This window comes from Oncorhynchus kisutch, linkage group LG5 (assembly GCF_002021735.2).
Source record: "Oncorhynchus kisutch isolate 150728-3 linkage group LG5, Okis_V2, whole genome shotgun sequence".
NCBI lineage: Eukaryota > Metazoa > Chordata > Actinopteri > Salmoniformes > Salmonidae > Oncorhynchus > Oncorhynchus kisutch.
In genome coordinates, this window is record NC_034178.2 from 29,259,614 (window position 1) to 29,277,574 (window position 17,961).

General features: G+C 44.6%; 1 protein-coding gene across 4 annotated transcripts; it reads right to left on the reverse strand.

Moving 5' to 3' along the window:
• Positions 1-732: 732 nt before the first annotated feature.
• Positions 733-17,291, reverse strand: LOC109890859 (importin-9). Of its 4 annotated transcripts, none has more exons than XM_031824802.1 (22): positions 16,614-17,291; positions 15,121-15,182; positions 14,925-15,011; positions 14,587-14,788; positions 14,189-14,484; positions 13,952-14,052; positions 13,108-13,166; positions 12,789-12,940; positions 12,570-12,668; positions 12,228-12,334; positions 11,762-11,901; positions 9,635-9,797; positions 8,903-9,129; positions 8,602-8,750; positions 5,389-5,517; positions 4,999-5,274; positions 4,614-4,810; positions 4,312-4,388; positions 3,860-3,979; positions 1,952-2,053; positions 1,740-1,816; positions 733-1,534 (listed from the first exon to the last, which is right to left on the reverse strand). In XM_031824802.1, exons 1-22 carry the CDS (start codon positions 16,774-16,776, stop codon positions 1,424-1,426), a joined length of 3,096 nt encoding a protein of 1,031 aa, XP_031680662.1. In that variant the 5' UTR covers positions 16,777-17,291; the 3' UTR covers positions 733-1,423. The 4 variants fall into 4 exon arrangements, with proteins under 4 accessions (XP_031680662.1, XP_031680661.1, XP_020338523.1 ...); XM_031824801.1 differs by having other exon boundaries at positions 4,255-4,388; positions 16,614-17,288; XM_020482934.2 differs by having other exon boundaries at positions 4,614-4,780; positions 16,614-17,286.
• Positions 17,292-17,961: the final 670 nt, after the last annotated feature.

Below are 17,961 nucleotides of genomic sequence, written 5' to 3' on the forward strand. Positions count from 1 at the left end.
GACCAATGAGATTCCTTAGCGCCTCCCCGGCCTCCTGGTGGAAATAATGCACTGCACATAATTCCAACTGGCATTTTTAGAAGATAGCATTCTGTTCACAGCACACAGGATGAGAACCCTCGTTGGCTTCAGTGACAGCTAAGCTGACGATTACTCATTTGAATACAGCATACCACCAAAAAGTAAGTTATCCTAGGCCAGTAGTTTGCAGAACAAAATCAGTATTTCCAGTACAATGGTTGTTTTATATCCAATCCTCAAAATTTTGTTCTTCCAATTCTTTCAGGTGTTGCATATTTCTATTATTGATGCAAATTATTAATAAATGCAATCACAAAAGAACACCAAAAATAGTAATAACTGTCCTGCATTTTCCATTCTCTTTCACAAAAGCCCCCCATTTACAAGCAGGGTCAACTAAGAACTAACAATTATATTTATAATTGTGTATGGCAACTTTCCATTCATTGTAAATCACATTTCAGAAGAGGCATTCACCGAGTGACTGCCAACACTTATGAAAGCACAATTCTGTGGAAGAAACATGCCAAATGCTTCTGGTAAGAGATTACAATGAATTGTCAAAAACTTCAAGACCCTAAGTGAAAGGTCAAACAAACTAGCAACTTGAAATGACAACTTTGACAAACATTTGGATTTTGTAACATACAGACTATGTACTCACATTTTCACTACCTGGGAAAGTGACCAAATAACAATGGAAACTTAAAATGCTGTCCTGTTGGGACTTTTATTTAGACTTTCATTCCAACTCCAGTGGGTACAATGAAATTACATGGCTTTGAGTCACCATGGGAACAGTGTGAATCCCTCATACCCACCCAGACCCTAGTTGGGACCGGAAGACCTCAAGGTTTTCATCCCAATCAGAAGTCAATAAGGCCGCCAATGTTCATTTTGTCTTTCCGTCATGATTAAGTCTCTTTTGCCTCTTGGAAGGTTACATAATATATTTGTTTACAGACACACAAAAATAAGTGGGTTGAGTTACAAATGGGACACAGTAAAGACAGTTCATATATCATAGTTGCCCTGCCTGCTTCTCCCGTTGTAAAACATCAACCCCTCTCAAATCCCAACAAGTCCAATAGGGCAGAGGAGCGAGGAGACACTAAGGAGGTCACTCCACAACTGTCTCCCAGTCCTCTCTCGGAACAAACCTGGTTGTCCCTCACTCCCCTAAATCTAACCTCAACCTTCACAAATCTGCAGTCTTTTCCTGGCCATCCTTTCAGTCAGAAGACTCTCATGGGTAAGTGCAAGTCTGTCCGTTCATGTTCCTCTGTTGGAGATGGAGGTAAAGCATCAACAACCACCTGGCCAATCAGAGCCTTTCCCCCACTCAGGGGTTGGTAATTGGCTGGTGAGCGAGAGGGATTGGACAAGAGAGTTATGGTAGGGTTTAGATGCTGATAGACTGCAGGACTCTCCTCTCAGCATCGTTGAGGTGGCCAGAGAACATGCTGTAGCACGGAGAGTGGGCAAACTGGGTCAGGAAATCTGTCAGGTAGGCCTAAAAAACACAAAGCACAAGAACGTTTATTTAAAAAGTGAAGTTAAGACATTAAAATACAACCCCAAAACATCAGAGACCATTGAAATCTGTTCAATTTAACTTGATCAATCTCCTCAAGGACAAATAAAAAAAGCACAACCACATTTGCCCTAACTAGTCATGTTTGTGAGATCTAAATTTAAAATGAGCAGATTAGCATTACCTGGAGGTCTATCTGATATATGGGGTCCTTCAAGGCATCTGGATCCTCCTCATCATCCTCCTCATAGTAGTTTTCATCTGGGGGGGGGGGGGGGGGGGGGGGGCAAAAAAACTGTTTGATACCTGTGAAACATGGCAGATAGAGCTACAAAACATCTGCCTGCCTAGTGCACTGATTGAGTAGACATCTGGAAGAGTCAGAGAGAAGTTCACCATATTTGTTGGAAGCGATGAGGTCAGAGAGAAGCTGCCCGGCCAGCCCTTCATCCTCCTCATCCTCTTCTTCCTCCTCCTCCTCCCACATTCCTACTGAATCTGCAGTAACAAAAAAACACTTTGGGATCAGATACAAATGGGGCCCAATTGATTTCATAATACTAAAAAACACATACAGTTATCAGAGACCACATTTTCAACAGACAACACCAAGGTCATACGATTAAGAGACAGGAGGGTATTTTCCGGACAAATAAAGACATGAGTCTGACACAGCTTTCAAAACTGCTTTCAACTCTAGGTAAGGGAATAAATACACTGAACAAAAATATATTTAAAAAAACACAACATGCAACAATTTCAAAGATTTTACTGAGTTACAGTTCATAAGGAAATCAGTCAAATTAAATAAATTCATTAGGCCCTAATCTATGGAATTCCCATGACTGGGAATACAGATATTAATGCTGGTCATAGATAGGTAGGGGCGTGGATCAGAAAACCAGTCAGTATCTGGTGTGACCACCATTTGCCTCATGCAGCGCAACACATCTCCTTCGCATAGAGTTGATCAGGCTGTTGGTTGTGGCCTGTGGAATGTTGTCCCACTCCTCTTCAATGGCTGTGCGAAGTTCCTGGATATTGGCGGGAACTGGAACACGCTGTCATACACGTTGATCCAGCGTATGCTAAACATGCTCAACATGTCTGGTGAGTATGCAGGCCGTGGAATAAGTGGGACATTTTTTGCTTTCAGGAATTGTGTACAGATCCTTGCGCCATGGGGCCGTGCATTATCATGCTGAAACATGAGGTGATGGCGGCGGATGAATGGCACGACAATGGGCCTCGGGATCTCTTCACGGTATCTCTGTGCATTCAAATTGCCATCGATAAAATGCTATTGTGATCGTTGTCCGTAGCTTATGCCTGCCCATACCATAACCCCACAGCCACCATGGGGCACTCTGTTCCCAACATTGACATCAGCAAACAGCTTGTCCACACGACGCCATACGTACCGGGCAGATGACGTCTGTCATCTGCCAGGTACATTTGAAAACGGGATTAATCAGTGAAGTGCGCACTTCTCCAGCGTGCCAGTGGCCATCGAAGGTGAGCATTTCACCACTTAAGTCGGTTACGACGCCAAACTGCAGTCAGGTCAAGACACCGGTGAGGACGACGAGCACGCAGATGAGCTTCCCTGACACTGTTTCTGACAGTTTGCACAGAAATTCTTCAGTTGTGTTAAACCCACAGTTTCATCAGCTGTCGGGGAAGCTGGTCTCAGACGATCCCGCAAGTGAAGAAGCCGGATGTAGCGATCCTGGGCTGGCGTGGTTTAAACGTGGTCTTCGGTTGTGAGGCTAGTTGGACGTACTGGCAAATTCTCCAAAACAACATTGGAGGCATCTTAAGGTAGAGAAATTAACATTGAAATCTCTGGGGGACATTCCTGCAGTCAGCATGCCAATTGCACGCTCCCTCAAAACCTGAGAGATCTGTGGCATTGTGATTAAACGGCACATTTTAGAGTGACCCTTTATTTCCCCCAGCACGAGGTGCACCTGCGTAATGAGCATGCCGTAAAAAAAAAAAAAATCTGCTTCTTGATGTGCCACAACAGTCAGGTGGATGGATTATCTTGGCAAATGAGAAATGCTCCCTAACAGGGATGTAAATACATTTGTGCACAGCATTTGAGAGAAATACGCTTTTTGTGCATATGGAACATTTCTGGGATCTTTAATTTCAGCTCATGAAACAAGGTACCAACACTTTATATGTTGCGTTTATATTTTTGTTCAGTGTATATCATTTTGTAAATTTGTCTGAACTATCCCCTCAATGCCAAAGAGAGAAATTGACATGCGCGGCTGTTACATAGCTACAACGCATCACCTGGACTCCAGTCTGCTGCGGCAGCTCTGATTGCGTTGGCCTCCACCACTGATGACAGCTCATTGACAATCAACTTAAAGACCTTCACTAGCAACGGAACGTTGGTCCACTTCTCTGGATCTGGAGAAAGTGAGACCGAGACCTTATAGCAACACGAAGATGTGCATACCATCAACGTGTAGACCACCAACAAAAACATTAACAATGAAGCAAATACATTCCTTATCATACACTAGGCCAGAGAATGGTGTGCTTATATGGAGCATTCATTCATATAGGCAATGTCATTTTCTTGGGCAAATGTATAGAATTTTTGTTGTCGTTGATTCTCTTATATTTGACTAAATGCTTAGATAAACAGCTGATGACAAAGAGGAGATCTGTATTGGTCTTACTCCTGGAAGATTTGGAGCGTGTGCGGATGCCCTCGTCAGGGCCCAAGAGCTCCTCACCCTTTACGACGATGTCCTGGAGACGCTTGTCGTTTGTGTTGAGGCCGTGCTGCAGAAGCTTACACAGGGCTACCGTACTAAAACAGGGACAACACAGGAGAAGGGGAAACAAACGTCATAATCAAACAAAATAATGAATAGATTCTTAGCGTTTAACAGTTCAAATCCCTAGTAATAAAAGGTGGAAAGGAGAGTACAGAGAGGAACACACATTTGCTTCAACAGGTGGACAACAGTCATATTCTACTTTTTCATCCATCTTGGGGAGAGTGGATGCTCCAGGGCCAACCCTAAGCCCTCACCTGACTTTGCCCTCATACTGTCCATAGAAGAGGTGCTGTCGGCTCATCCACTCGGCCATGACAAACTCCAGGGCCGGTTTCCCCGTGGGGCCCGGCAGACTGCACAGGAACTCCAACAAAGGCTCCAGCTGAGAGTGGACCAGGTGGGCAAACACCATGATCAGAGACTGGGGAGAGGAGTCCAATGTTAGCAGAGTCTATATGGGTGGCAAAAGAGCAATCACTGAATAACCATGATGCAAGGCGCTATACAACAGATAAAAATCAATTGAATGCTGGAAGCTTGACATTTTGACACCTCAACATCCCAGAACCCACTGAATTCCACCGATGGATTTAGAGGGGTCAGTTCCAGAGAGTGACAGACGGAGAGGTTTCGTTCTACCTGCATGACACTGAGTGTCTCGGCCTGCTGCATCTTGCTGAGGATGGCTCTGAGGATCTGGTCCAGCTGCTCTCCCAGCTCGGTGCTGGCGCGGGCGATCAGCGTAGACACCAGGCGGCCCACGAAGGCGGCAGTGAACTCTGATGTCCTAGGGTCAAGTAGCTGGCTGACCACCTGCATCACGTACCACAGACCACTGTGGCCCTCCATGTCCCTCCATTGGCCCACCTGCTCCAGGGCCACCGACACGTACGCCCGCAGACACTCGCCACCGTTCTGAAAAGGATGGGGTTTGAGTTAATTTCCATGAATTGATATATACATTTTTTTTTAAATGTATACAAAATAGAGTTGGGATTAACATATTTGGGCCCTTCTCAGTCTGTGTACCTGCATGGTGGTGTTGTCATCTGTGCGGAGGGTACACTGGGCCACCACAGGGAAGGCCTGGCAGACCAGCATCTCAGAGAGCGGGGGTTTGGTGTATCTGACCACTGTGGTCAAGATGTCTATGGCTGTCTGTCAGGGAGGTTGGGGGGGGGGGGGGGGGGGGGGGGGGGCGTGGGCACAGGAGACAACTGTCAAAATATGACTGACTGGGACCCTAAAAGTTGACAGTCAATAATAGGGATGTAACCATTCACGATAAATCAGACCCCAATTCAAAAGGTTTAAAGATACAAGTGTATTGGTCCATTGCCTGGCTACCCAGACTCCTTGCTCCGGCCAAACGCTACGCCATGCCACAGACATTAGTATACTCTCTGCAATGAGTATGAATCGGAGTACCACCCCGATCAGTCACTCAATGCAAACACATTCCGGCCGGGCCGTCTGATTCGTCCAGAAACCGATGGGTTGGGCCAGAGTCCGAACATACATAGGTAAAGCGGCGGTTAGAAAATGTGATTATCTGATTGGTTTAGAGAATATCCAATCGCTGAGGACTTTGTCTTGTACAACGTCCCTTGTCACCACAAACGACTTCAATGGTTGTAGTCTCAGACTATTTATGTAGCGAACGACATGCTAAATTGTGTGAGTCGTCAAGCTAAGTTGGTCCGGGGACAACAAACTGATCCAAATGTAGCATACTTCGGTCAGAAAATCAATTTTAAAATAAATAAATAAATAAAAAATAAATAATTTTTAATTAAATAAAATGTATTAAAAAAATTCGCCGGAACACCACTATTTTTTTTATTTTTACATTCTTTCTACCTTCTGAAAATACCTTCAGTTTCGAACTACATGTAACTGTGTTGATAGTCATTGATCTACAAGTCATTTTGGATGCCGAACAACCCCAGGTAATATCAGCAGCCTAGTCACACTGCGCAATCTGTCCAGCTTCGTGCACTGATCAACGCAAGGTAGGCGGCCTGTTCCTGGTCTTGCACATCTGCGCGGCACCTTCAGCAATCAAATCCTAAAACGGCTTGCACGATACTAGGAATTATTATTTGAGTGACAACCGGTGTCATTTTCTAGGTTATTGTTATCTATGTTGAAAATTGTGTTTTACCGGAATAAAAGTAAGCTACCTGAGACAACGCATCTGGCTATACCTGCTGAACAGGACTTACAATATATTTTACTTTAAATTGTTCAGGAGTTTTGCTTTAAACTTGTTTAAATGGTTCCGTTTTGCTTTAAAACAATCAATGTATATGGTCCTGCACTCTGCGGTCCAACTCATCCCAAACCATCTCATTTGGATGACTGTGGCGGCCAGGTCATCTGATGAAGCACTCCATCACTCTCCTTCTTAGTCAAATAGCCTTTGCACAGCCTGGAGGTGTGTTGGGTCATTGTCCTGTTGAAAAACAAATGATAGTCCCACTAAGCGCAAACCAGATGGGATGGTGTATCGCTGCAGAATGCTGGTTAAGTGTGCCTTGAATTGGAAATAAATCACTGACAGTGTCACCAGCAAAGCACCATCACATCTATTCCCCCATTGCTTGACGGTGGGAACTACACATGCGGAGATCATCCATTCACATACTCTGCGTCTCACAAAGACACAGCGGTTGGAAACAAATCTACAATTTGGACTCATCAGACCAAAAGGACAGATTTCCACCGGTCTAATGTCCATTGCTTGTGTTTGTTGGCCCAAGCAAGTCCCTTCCTCTTATTGGTGTCCTTTAGTAGTGGTTTCTTTGCAGCAATTCGACCATGAAGACCTGATTCACTCAGTCTCCTCTGAACAGTTGATGTTGAGATGTGTCTGTTACTTGAACTCTGTGAAGCATTTATTTGGGCTGCAATTTCTGGAGGCTCCTAACTCTAATGAATTTATCATCTGCAGCAGAGGTAACTCCGGGTCTTCCTTTCCTGTGGCGGTCCTCATGAGAGCCAGATTCATGATAGCGCTTGATGGTTTTTGCAACTGCAATTGAAGAAACTTTCAAAATTCTTGAAATACTCCAGATTGACTGACCTTCATGTCTTAATGTAATGGACTGTCATTTCTCTTTGCTTATTTGAGCTGTTCTTACCATAATATAGACTTTGGTATTTTACCAAATAGGGCTATCTTCTGTATATACCACCCCTATCTTGTCAAAACACAACTGACTGGCACAAATGCATTAAGAAGGAAAGAAATTCCACAAATTAACTTAACAAGTCACACCTTTTAATTGAAATGCATTCCAGGTAGCTACCTTATGAAGCTGGTTGAGAGAATGCCAAGAGTGTGCAAAGCTGTCGTCAAGGCAAAGGGTGGCTACTTTGAAGAATCTAAAAATACATGTTGATTTATATAACACTTATTATTTGGGTTACAACATGATTCCATGTCTGTTATTTCATAGTTTTGATGTCTTAGCTATTGTTCTACACTGTAGAAATAAATTAGAACCCTTGAATGAGTAGGTGTCCAAACATTTGACTGGTACGTACACATACCTCGTCCTAATATTTATATATTTCTTAATTCCATTCCTTCACTCAGATGTGTGTGTATTGTTTGATATTACTGCACTGTTGGAGCTAGGAACAAGCATTCCACTACACACGCAGTAACATCCGCTAAATAGGTGTATGCAACCAATCAAATTTGATTTTGGATTGAATATAAGTTTCAAATGGAAGGCAAACAGATCGTCGTCGGTAGCACCATAGACTCCACTGATCAGCCAGAACAAGCTCAATAACTCAATACGTGGACACACTCCTACTGAATATGCAGTCACCTGGATAGTGAGTAGGCTTATACAATCTTAAACTTGACCCTGTTCATCAAATGCAACTTTTACCATTATGTTATGCAGTTAGATTTTTTTAATTTATTACCAAAGTCATATATATTGTTTGATTTAAAAATGTATGCATACATGGCCATCTCTGGGAAATGTTACACAAAATGTCACATTTGATAATATTGAATATCAGCCATCGGCCCTAGAAAATCCATATCGGTTGGTGCCAAGCAGAGATGCAGTGGGCCCCATTTTAACAGTCTTTGGTATGACTTAGCCAGGGATCGAACTCCCCACCTTCCAATCTCAGAGCGGACACTCAACACAAGGCTACTGAGTTGGTCTTGACGCATAATGCTGATGTAAAGTAAGGACTTCCACACAGTGGACTTACTGCACACAGGCCAAAGGGGATGTTGTCAGGGGGGGCCTGCATAATGCTGATCAGGGTGGGGATGAGGCGCATCTGCATGGGTCCCTGGCAAGCCTCGATTTGGGCCAGCTCCTTAAAGATGTCCTGGGCCAGAGACCCCACCACTGAGTCTAGGGAGAGGACAGGAGAGTTAGATATGGTGGCACAAGTTTTCATTTGAAAGGTTGGGATAGATGTAAGCCATACGGTAATACCTCAAAATCAGTCTATCGGACTCAATTAGGAACTAAATGAGTGCCAACTGCCATGGTTAGTTACCTACCGTTACTATACTTGAGGAAGATGGCAATGGTGAGGGGGCAGATCTTGTTCTCTGCGCTGGTGGTGAAGGCTGGGTCCACGGTGGAGACGATACACAGGGTCTCCATGACCAGGGTGAGAACCTCAGAGCTGAACTGGGCTGCCAGCTGCACCAGCCCGTCCAGAACAGCAGGCAGGAACGGCTGCAGCACGTGGGTACTCTTTGACAGCTTCAGCTGGTCACAGTACCTGAGAAGAGCACACGTACGCACACATTTACCACCTGCATACATACACACTTACTGTGATGGTGTTGTTGTTTTTGTTGTAAGGCTAGTTGGATGACAAACTCGAGAGGCATGTATCCATCCATCTATGCCATCACTGCTTTTACTTGATCTAGCTTATTGTTATTATGACTGGAGGGAAAGACGCTCTAGCTGCTCTGTACAGCATGTGTGAACTACAGAAGTTGAAGCTTTCTTAAACTCCACTCAAAAACAAAACTGTTGGTATCCCCCCCCCCCCCATTAGTCCACTGTTGATACAGTCACTGGCCACATCATGACGCAAGTGACACTACTTCTCGAATGTCCAATATCTTGAAAACTTCAATGCTGACATGGAAAACATTTTGGGAATGTATCAATTGTGGAATGATTTTTTTTAATAAAAAAAAAATATATATATATATATATATATTTTTTTTTGCGTTTTTGGTGGATTTTCCCTTTAAGGTGTTGATCTCACTCACCCCCAGATGGCGCTTACAGCTGAGATGCGGACCGAGGGGGGTTGGCTGTCGTGCAGGCCGCTGACGGTGGCTTGGAGGAACTGCTGGATGAGCTCAGGGGTCATGGCTGCTGTGAAGCGGCTGGCTGCCCAAAGGGCACGGCCCAGCAGGAACGGAGAGGCCGCTGAGGGGGGAACGAGTTAAGGGACAGGGGGTTATTATGTAGGTAGCTACATTTCAATTTTAGTCATTTAGCTCTTATCCAGAGCGACTTAGAGTTAACTAAGCCATACGGTAATACCTAGCTTAACTGTAAGTCGCACATACTATACCGTGAGCCACGTTCAAAACTCAAGAGTCCACGGCTGCAATGTATGCAGGTTATAGTTTCTCCACTTCATTGATATCTTTAAAAAAATGTTTACCCCGTTTTCTCCCCAATTTCGTGGTATCCAATTGTTTAGTAGCTACTATCTTGTCTCATCGCTACAACTCCCGTACGGGCTCGGGAGAGACGAAGGTTGAAAGTCATGCGTCCTCCGATACACAACCCAACCAAGCCGCACTGCTTCTTAACACAGCACGCATCCAACCTGGAAGCCAGCCGCACCAATGTGTCGGAGAAAACACTGTGCACCTGGCAACCTTGGTTAGCGCGCACTGGTGGTGCTGGTGCACGATGAGACAAGGACATCCCTACCGGCCAAGCCCTCCCTAACCAGATGACGCTAGGCCAATTGTGCATCGCCCCACGGACCCCCCTGGTCGCAGCCGGTTACGACAGAGCCTGGGCGCGAACCCAGAGTCTGGTGTCACAGCTGGCGCTGCAGTACAGCACCCTTAATCACTGCGCCACCCGGGAGGCTCTCCACTTCATTGATATCTTGACCACTGTCAGACAATAACATACAGTGCCTTCCCGAAAGTACTCAGACCCCTTGACTTTTTCCACAATGTTACATTACAGCCTTGTACTAAAGATTATAGATTTTGTTTTAAATCCTCAGCCATCTACACACAGTACCCCATAATGACAAAGCAAAAACAATTTATAAGAAAAAACAGAAATACCTTATTTACATAAGTATTCAGACCCTTTGCTATGAGACTCGAAATTCACCTCAGGTGCGTCCTGTTTCCTTTGACTATCCTTGAGATATTTCTATAACTTGATTGGAGTCCACCTGTGGTAAATTCAATTGATTGGACATGATTTGGAAAGGCACACACCTGTCTGCATAAGGTCCAACAGTTGACAGTGCATGTCAGAGCAGAAACCAAGCCATCAAGTCAAAGGAATTGTCTGTAGAGACAGGATTGTGTTGAGGCAAAGATCTGCAGCATTGAAGGTCCACAAGAACACAGTGGCCTCAATCATTCTTAAATGGAAGAAGTTTGGAACCACCTAAACTGAGCAAACAGGGGAGAAGGGCCTTGGTCCGGGAGGTGACCAAGAACCCGATGCTCACTCTGACAGAGCTTTAGAGTTCCTTTGTGGAGATGGGAGAACCTTCCAGAAGATCGAGGTAAAGATGAACGAAGCAAAGTACAGAGCGATCCTTGGTGAAAACCTGCTCCAGAGCGCTCAGGGCCTCAGACAGAGCCAAAGGTTCACCTTCCAACAGGACAACGACCCTAAACACACAGTCAAGACAATGCAGGAGTGGCTTCGGGACAAGTCCAGACAGAGCCTGGACTTGAACCCGATCGAACATCTCTGGAGAGACCTGAAAATAGCTGTGCAGCATCGCTCCCCATCCAACCTGACAGAGCTTGAGAAGAATTGGAGAAACTCCCCAAATACAGGTGTGCCAATCTTGTAGCGTCATACCAAAGACTCGATGCTGTAATCGCTGCCAAAGGTGCTTCAAAGTACTGAGTAAAGGGTCTGATTACCTATGTAAAATGATATAAGTAGTGATATAAGTTATTTATTTTTAATAAATTAGCAAAAATTGATAACCTGTTTTTGCTTTGTCATTATGGGGTATTGTATGTAGATTAATGAGGGAAAAAAACATCAATTTTAGAATCAGGCTGTAACCTAACAAAATGTTGAAAAAGTAAAAGGGCCTGAATACTTCCCGAAGGCACTGTAACCAAACACTGCTGCCCAGGAGCTGAGCAAGAGATCCCAGACGGACTAACCTGCGAGGTTGAGGTCAGCCAGGATGACGTTAGCCAGGAAGCCGTGCATATCAAATTGAATCCGGCCGTTCTTCACGTTCTCTGTGATGATGGTCTTCACTGAGCCCAGAGCTAACAAACACGCCTCATGGACCTTCCACCTGCAGGACGGGATAACACAGGGGTGAGGAGAGAGCAGACCTCGAGTCTGACTGAATGGTGATTGTTTAGCTATGGGGTGCATCTCAATAGTCAAGTGGTCTCCTCCTTGTCTCCTTTTCCTCAGTCTGCACGGACATAAAACATTTTTTTTACCTGGACAGATGAAAGCAAATTCCTGAAAGGCATCCATTCTGATTGCACCTAGCCTGTGTTTTCAGGTCAGTGCATAGGACAAACAGGAGACAAGAAGAGGAAGCCACTAATGACTTCTGAGAGACAACCGCTGTCTATTGTCATGCAGCCGGTGTGTATGTGTGGTCCTTGCCAGTGTTCGTTGCCACTGTTCTTGGCCTGCTCCGCTTCCTGCAGGTGTCTTGTCGCTGCCGCCGCCAACGCTGCCGCACTCTCGTTCTGGAACTCTGTCGCCACAGCCTGTTGGAAGAGGAGGACAGTTGAATTGAGGGGGGAAAAAAAGTTTTTATTGTGACGTCTCCAAAAAGGTCACATCGACCAGAACCTACACATGGAATGGTAGCAGTCTGCATGTGGGGGTATTATTTTATGAGGGGTTAAAACTTAGAGCCACAGAAAGGAGTGCATCATATGGGGAAATAAGGTATCATTTCAGATTTGCCCAAACTATTAGTGTCCCACGTGAAGTTCTCACCAGCAGCAGGTCCTGTGCTGAGATCCTGACGGAGTAGGAGAAGGTATCGTCATCCTCGTCCTCTACAAACTGCTGGGGGTTGGCCGTCCACACATTGATCTACAGAGAAATTACTACGAATGAAGAACACATACACGATACCAAATGATGTCTTTTTTTTTTGTTGACAAAAACTGATTATCTTAAAAATGTCACACACACGGGTGAAGTTGTTTGTACCTGATCCTCAGTGATCTGCATGTAGACAATGATGTAGTAGATCAGTTCAGGCAGAGCCCTCTTCACTGTGCTCTTGAACTTGCTGTTCTCCAGCAGCGTGTGGATGAACTCAAAGACACTAAACACCAGGTTCTCAAAGCCCAGAACCTCACCTGGGAGAAAAACGCACACAGATAAATAACTCGAATCTCAACCAAGACGACTCATATCGAGATCAGCCCGTGTCACGTAGGTTGATTTCATTTATTCGACAATTGGAGAGAAAACAAAAGTACATATACAGCCAGTAAAGATGTGAATGGGATAAGGACGTACTCACCGTCAGAGTCAATGGGGTCGTCTACTTCCTCTGTGTAGTTGACTTCTGTTCTGACATAAGTGCACACACGGTTAAGGAAACCCCCATTCTCAGGACATCGACCATTCTCTACAGCTAGGTGGGCTCGCTAGCTCCCATTTAAAAAAAAAAAATTTTTAAAGGTAGAGTGGAGATAATAGCTCATTATGGACAGATGTGAACCAAAAGGGAATGAAGACAACGAGCTACAATAAGATGAAAGTAGAGGTCGACCAATTAATCGGAATGGCCGACTTCAAGTTTTCATAACAATCGGAAATTGGTATTTTTGGACACCGTTTTTTTTTTTACACCGTTATTTAATATTTATTTAACTAGGCAAGTCAGTTAAGAACACATTCTTATTTTCAATGACGGCCTAGGAATGGTGAGTTAACTGCCTCATTCAGGGGCACAACGATAGATTTTCACCTTGTCAGCTCAGGGGATCCAATCTTACAGGTAACTAGTCCAAGGCAATAACGACCTGCCTCTCATTGCACACCACAAGGAGACTGCCTGTTAGGCGAATGCAGTAAGCCAAGGTAAGTTGCTGGTAAAACTGTGCTAACTTAAACCAAATTGAACATGTTTCATTATTTATTTGAGGCTAAATTGAATTTATTGATGTATTATATGAAGTTAAAATAAGTGTTCATTCAGTATTGTTGTAATTGTCATTATTACAAATTAAAAATAAAATGTTTAAAAAAATCGTCCGATCTGCTTTTTTGGTCCTCCAATAATCGGTATCGGCGTTGAAAAATCATAATCGGTCGACCTCTAGATGAAAGAGCAGAGGACATAGTTGCATTGTGAAGGATATACAGCAGCGCTCTCTGTCAGGGTGTTCCAGACGATGGGCAGGATCTGCTGCATGGACAAAACCATGGGTTTGGGGAAGTTCTTCACTAGAGCAGTCACAGCCTGGGGACGAGGTAAAAAGGTGGAGAGGAGGATGGATCAGGACAACTGATAAGATTTGGCCTCCGGATCCCAAAACTACAACATCTGGCTGTATAGGTCCATGGGAGTATAAATCCTTCTGTGGTCATCTTCTCACCTTGAGGACCTCCATCTTGAGGCCGCTGTCTGAGGAGGGTCCATCAGGCATCTGCAGGGCCTGAATGAATGCCTCAGTGAACTGCTGCACTACGGGGAAGATCAGGGCCTTGGCCGCACCCTTCTCCAGCTCCTCTATTGCACAGATAAGGTAGGCACAGGTGGTGAAGATCTCCACGGCTCTGGAGCGGGTACGGATGCTGTAGATCTCCATCATGGTGAAGATCTTGTACATCTCAGGCAGAATTACTGGGGCCACCAGAGGCATCTGAGTATCTGTCACCTCACGGGTAAACTCTTTGAGAAAAGGCCAGAGGGATGAAGTGAATACACGGAGCAAATAGAAACGGAGCACAAAAAGAGAGGTCAATTTGGAATTGGGGATGCGTGTGTCCTTACCTGTGAGGACCCTCATGGCCCCGTGCACTGCGCTGACTTCGCCACTGACCAACAAGTCCATGAGAAGGGTGAAGAGCTGAGGCCAGGCTTCGGGCCAGTCCCAGTGGGCGATGGCCGACACAGCATAGGCCACGCTGGACCGCACCTTACTGATGGCCTCCCTGAGACCCCCAGGCAAAAGCTCCCTGATGGCTGCCTTGGCCTGGGGAGAGCGAGAGGGTAATTTAGGCATCATTGGCTGTTTATTAAATCCTCCTCACTGTTTTGAAATAGCTAGCCATTGACAATGATCCATTTCAACTAGGCTAGTTGAAATAATGACATGTCGCTTTGCTTACCCGGTCTGTGGTCTCTGGGGGCCTGAACTTCTCAGACATGGAACACCAGTGAGTCTCCACATACTGCTTCAGGATGACTGAGGCCAACTGAACACATACAGTATAATGAATTAATTGAATGATAGATATAGCAGTGTGAAAGAGATGCTGAGAAGTAGTCATACACCATATAACTAAAAATGTTCTGCTAACTAACCTGACGAATGGCCAGAGCTCCCTGAGGATCCACAGTTAGCTCTGAAAGGTGGACTCCAAACTCTACAACACAAATTGAGCAACATCAACACAGTGGACAGATCATCAGGCATACAGACACTCTTGGAAGCACACTAGCCATGTCATAGGGGGGGGGGGACATGTATGCATGGATGGAACGGGAAGGGACAAAATGTCAATATGATTTGACTCATGACCGACTCATCGACAATTCTAAGCACCTTTGAACATTTACAACAAGCACTGGAGAACTCTTCCAAAGGGTTTTATGCTCGTCAGTCAGACTCATCCCCTCTTCCCTGCAACGACCCATCACTCTGTCCCCAGCTTTAACTGAGTGACATCAAGGTCCAGGAGACAATGTTCCATACATAGAGCAGCTCCCACAGAAAGAGGCCTGCTGGGCCCATTCTTGCTGCTGTGACACTGCAGTGGATCCTGACAGACAGCCTGCACAATCAGCCTTTTTAGCCATGTCAGAGAGGAACGCCACAGACAAAGGCACTGTACACACTGTCCCTATATTCACCCCCACCCTATTTTGGATTAATTGGCAAACTGGTTTAGGGTAGCTACTGTACTTTATTATATAGCTAAATAAGAATATGGTAGCTAGTCATTCAACACGCATAGGATGGGGGGGGGGGGGGGGGGGGGGGGTATTAAAACATGAAAAAAGCATAGTTGTCAAAACGACTGATGCCGTCAGTTTTCAAAGGCCGGAGTCCGCAAGGCATCATATTCTCGGGAAACTTTCCAGATCGAATGGTTGCAAAAGCGACCCTAAAACGATTTCAAAGCCTTGATAATCGATTCATCCTATCACCGGTGACCCTTCTAGAATTCTAAGTGGCAAGCAGGGCTCTGAGTTCGAAATAAGATCTTACGAATGAAAATTACTAGCTAGCTATCAAGTCTTACCAGCTGCTTATAGTCAGTTCCACCTAGCTAACTATTAGTTGCACGTATTAGTTAACTTGCCATTTTAATTGGAGGCAGTTTAAATAGATTATCCCTGGTTGAATTGATCCGCCATCATGTGTGTGGATGCTAGTTACAACAACAGAGTGGAATCAAATTGCTGCTAAATTAGCTAGCAATCAAGAATGCTGGAGGCAGACACACACTCTCTCTCTCTCTCTCTCTCTCTCTCTCTCTCTCACACACACACACACACACACACACACACAGAGAGAGAGCTAACTAACTTGTTAGCCGCTAACTTAGGTAGCTAGTTGGGAATAGGCTAACTACACTAATTTGCGCCACTTGCTAGCCATTTGGAGAGAATCGAACATCTTATATTGTTTTATCAGAACAAGCCATCATGACAGTAATGTTTTGTCTGCTGTACAGTAGCTAGCATTTATCTTTCAATACAGACCCATCATATGCATGGAATTTATCGATCATGTCATTTCACTCTCTTGACATCAGCTGGTCTAGCAATACTAGAGTCCATGCTTAACTTACCCTCTGTCACTTCCAACACTTTTATTTGCTCCTCAGCGGCTGCTCGCACTTCTTGAACCGGGGACAGGATAGCCGTTAACGTATCAATCAGGGCTTCTTTAAGTCCTTGTTGAACCAGTCCGGCAGAGGCCGACCGAGGACCCGCCGCACTCATGCCTGCCATGTTTTCACCCGCAAAGCCTGGAAGCCTGGGCAGCCCACTACAGCCGTCGTCACTAGTTAACACAGCTACCAAGGCAAAAAACCCGCATATTTCTACAATTTATTTTCTTACAATCAGATTTTTTTTAAAAACATAACCACACTGCCATATAACTACATTAACACCCCCAAAGGCGTTTTTTTTTTACGATATAGGCAATTTTGACTTTGTGATTGTGGCTGTGTCTATTGGAAACACGCTAGTCTTAATTTAAATGTAGGGGTAGCAATGCGGTTAGGGTGAAGGTTAGGTTTAAAATCAGATTTTAATTAGATACATTTTAGAAAGGGGCGGTGTTTAGTCATAATTATGACATAGTGGCTGTGTTAACTAGTGACGACCAGTCGAGGGACCAGTGGGCGGGACTTCGAAATAACTTTTTTTTCTTCCAAGATGATGCTTGGGCTTGTGATTAGCTCCATCTTTTGGCTAGGATGTGAGACAACCAGTAAAAAGTCAATCGGGTGTCCTCTGCCTTCAAAATAATTGTTGTTCCGAGGATCTTTGGTTTTAACTTGAGAAAGTCAACGTTAGGCAAAATAGCCAGACTGAGTATAATGAAGATTGTTGTATAATGATGACCCTATAGTGACTATTGTGATTGTGCCATATGTTTAGCTTTCACTCAATTAAACTGGCTTCTTTACACATCACATGGGATGAATGTAAATCGTTTTAAATCCTTCATCTACTTCATCTTAACAGAGGTGAATGTATTGTGTTGGATACCTGCCTAGTGCCTACTGGGCATTTGCTATGAGCGCTCCAATGTTTTGAAATCAGTACAGATGAAGAAAAGGTGATCAGGGAATGAAAGTCGCTTTAGTTGCACTCTTGTCCTCATAATACAATAATAATCAGCTGATCAAATATCTGTTTCGTTCTTTGTTCAAGTAATTGCCAGACGAGCAACAAGACTAGTTTCATCCTCCACACTTACGTTTTAAAGTTATAATAGTTCAGGCTACTGAAGAAGAGACCCGTTCCTAAATGTTGCATCTTATGTGCCTGTGGCAACATGCAACAGAGACTGTTATCTACCATGAAGGCCATTTTGAAGGTTTGCTGATCTTGTTTGTCAAGCTGACAGTTGACTGGACAAACATATTATAACTGCCTCACAGCATTGATGATCATCTATACACC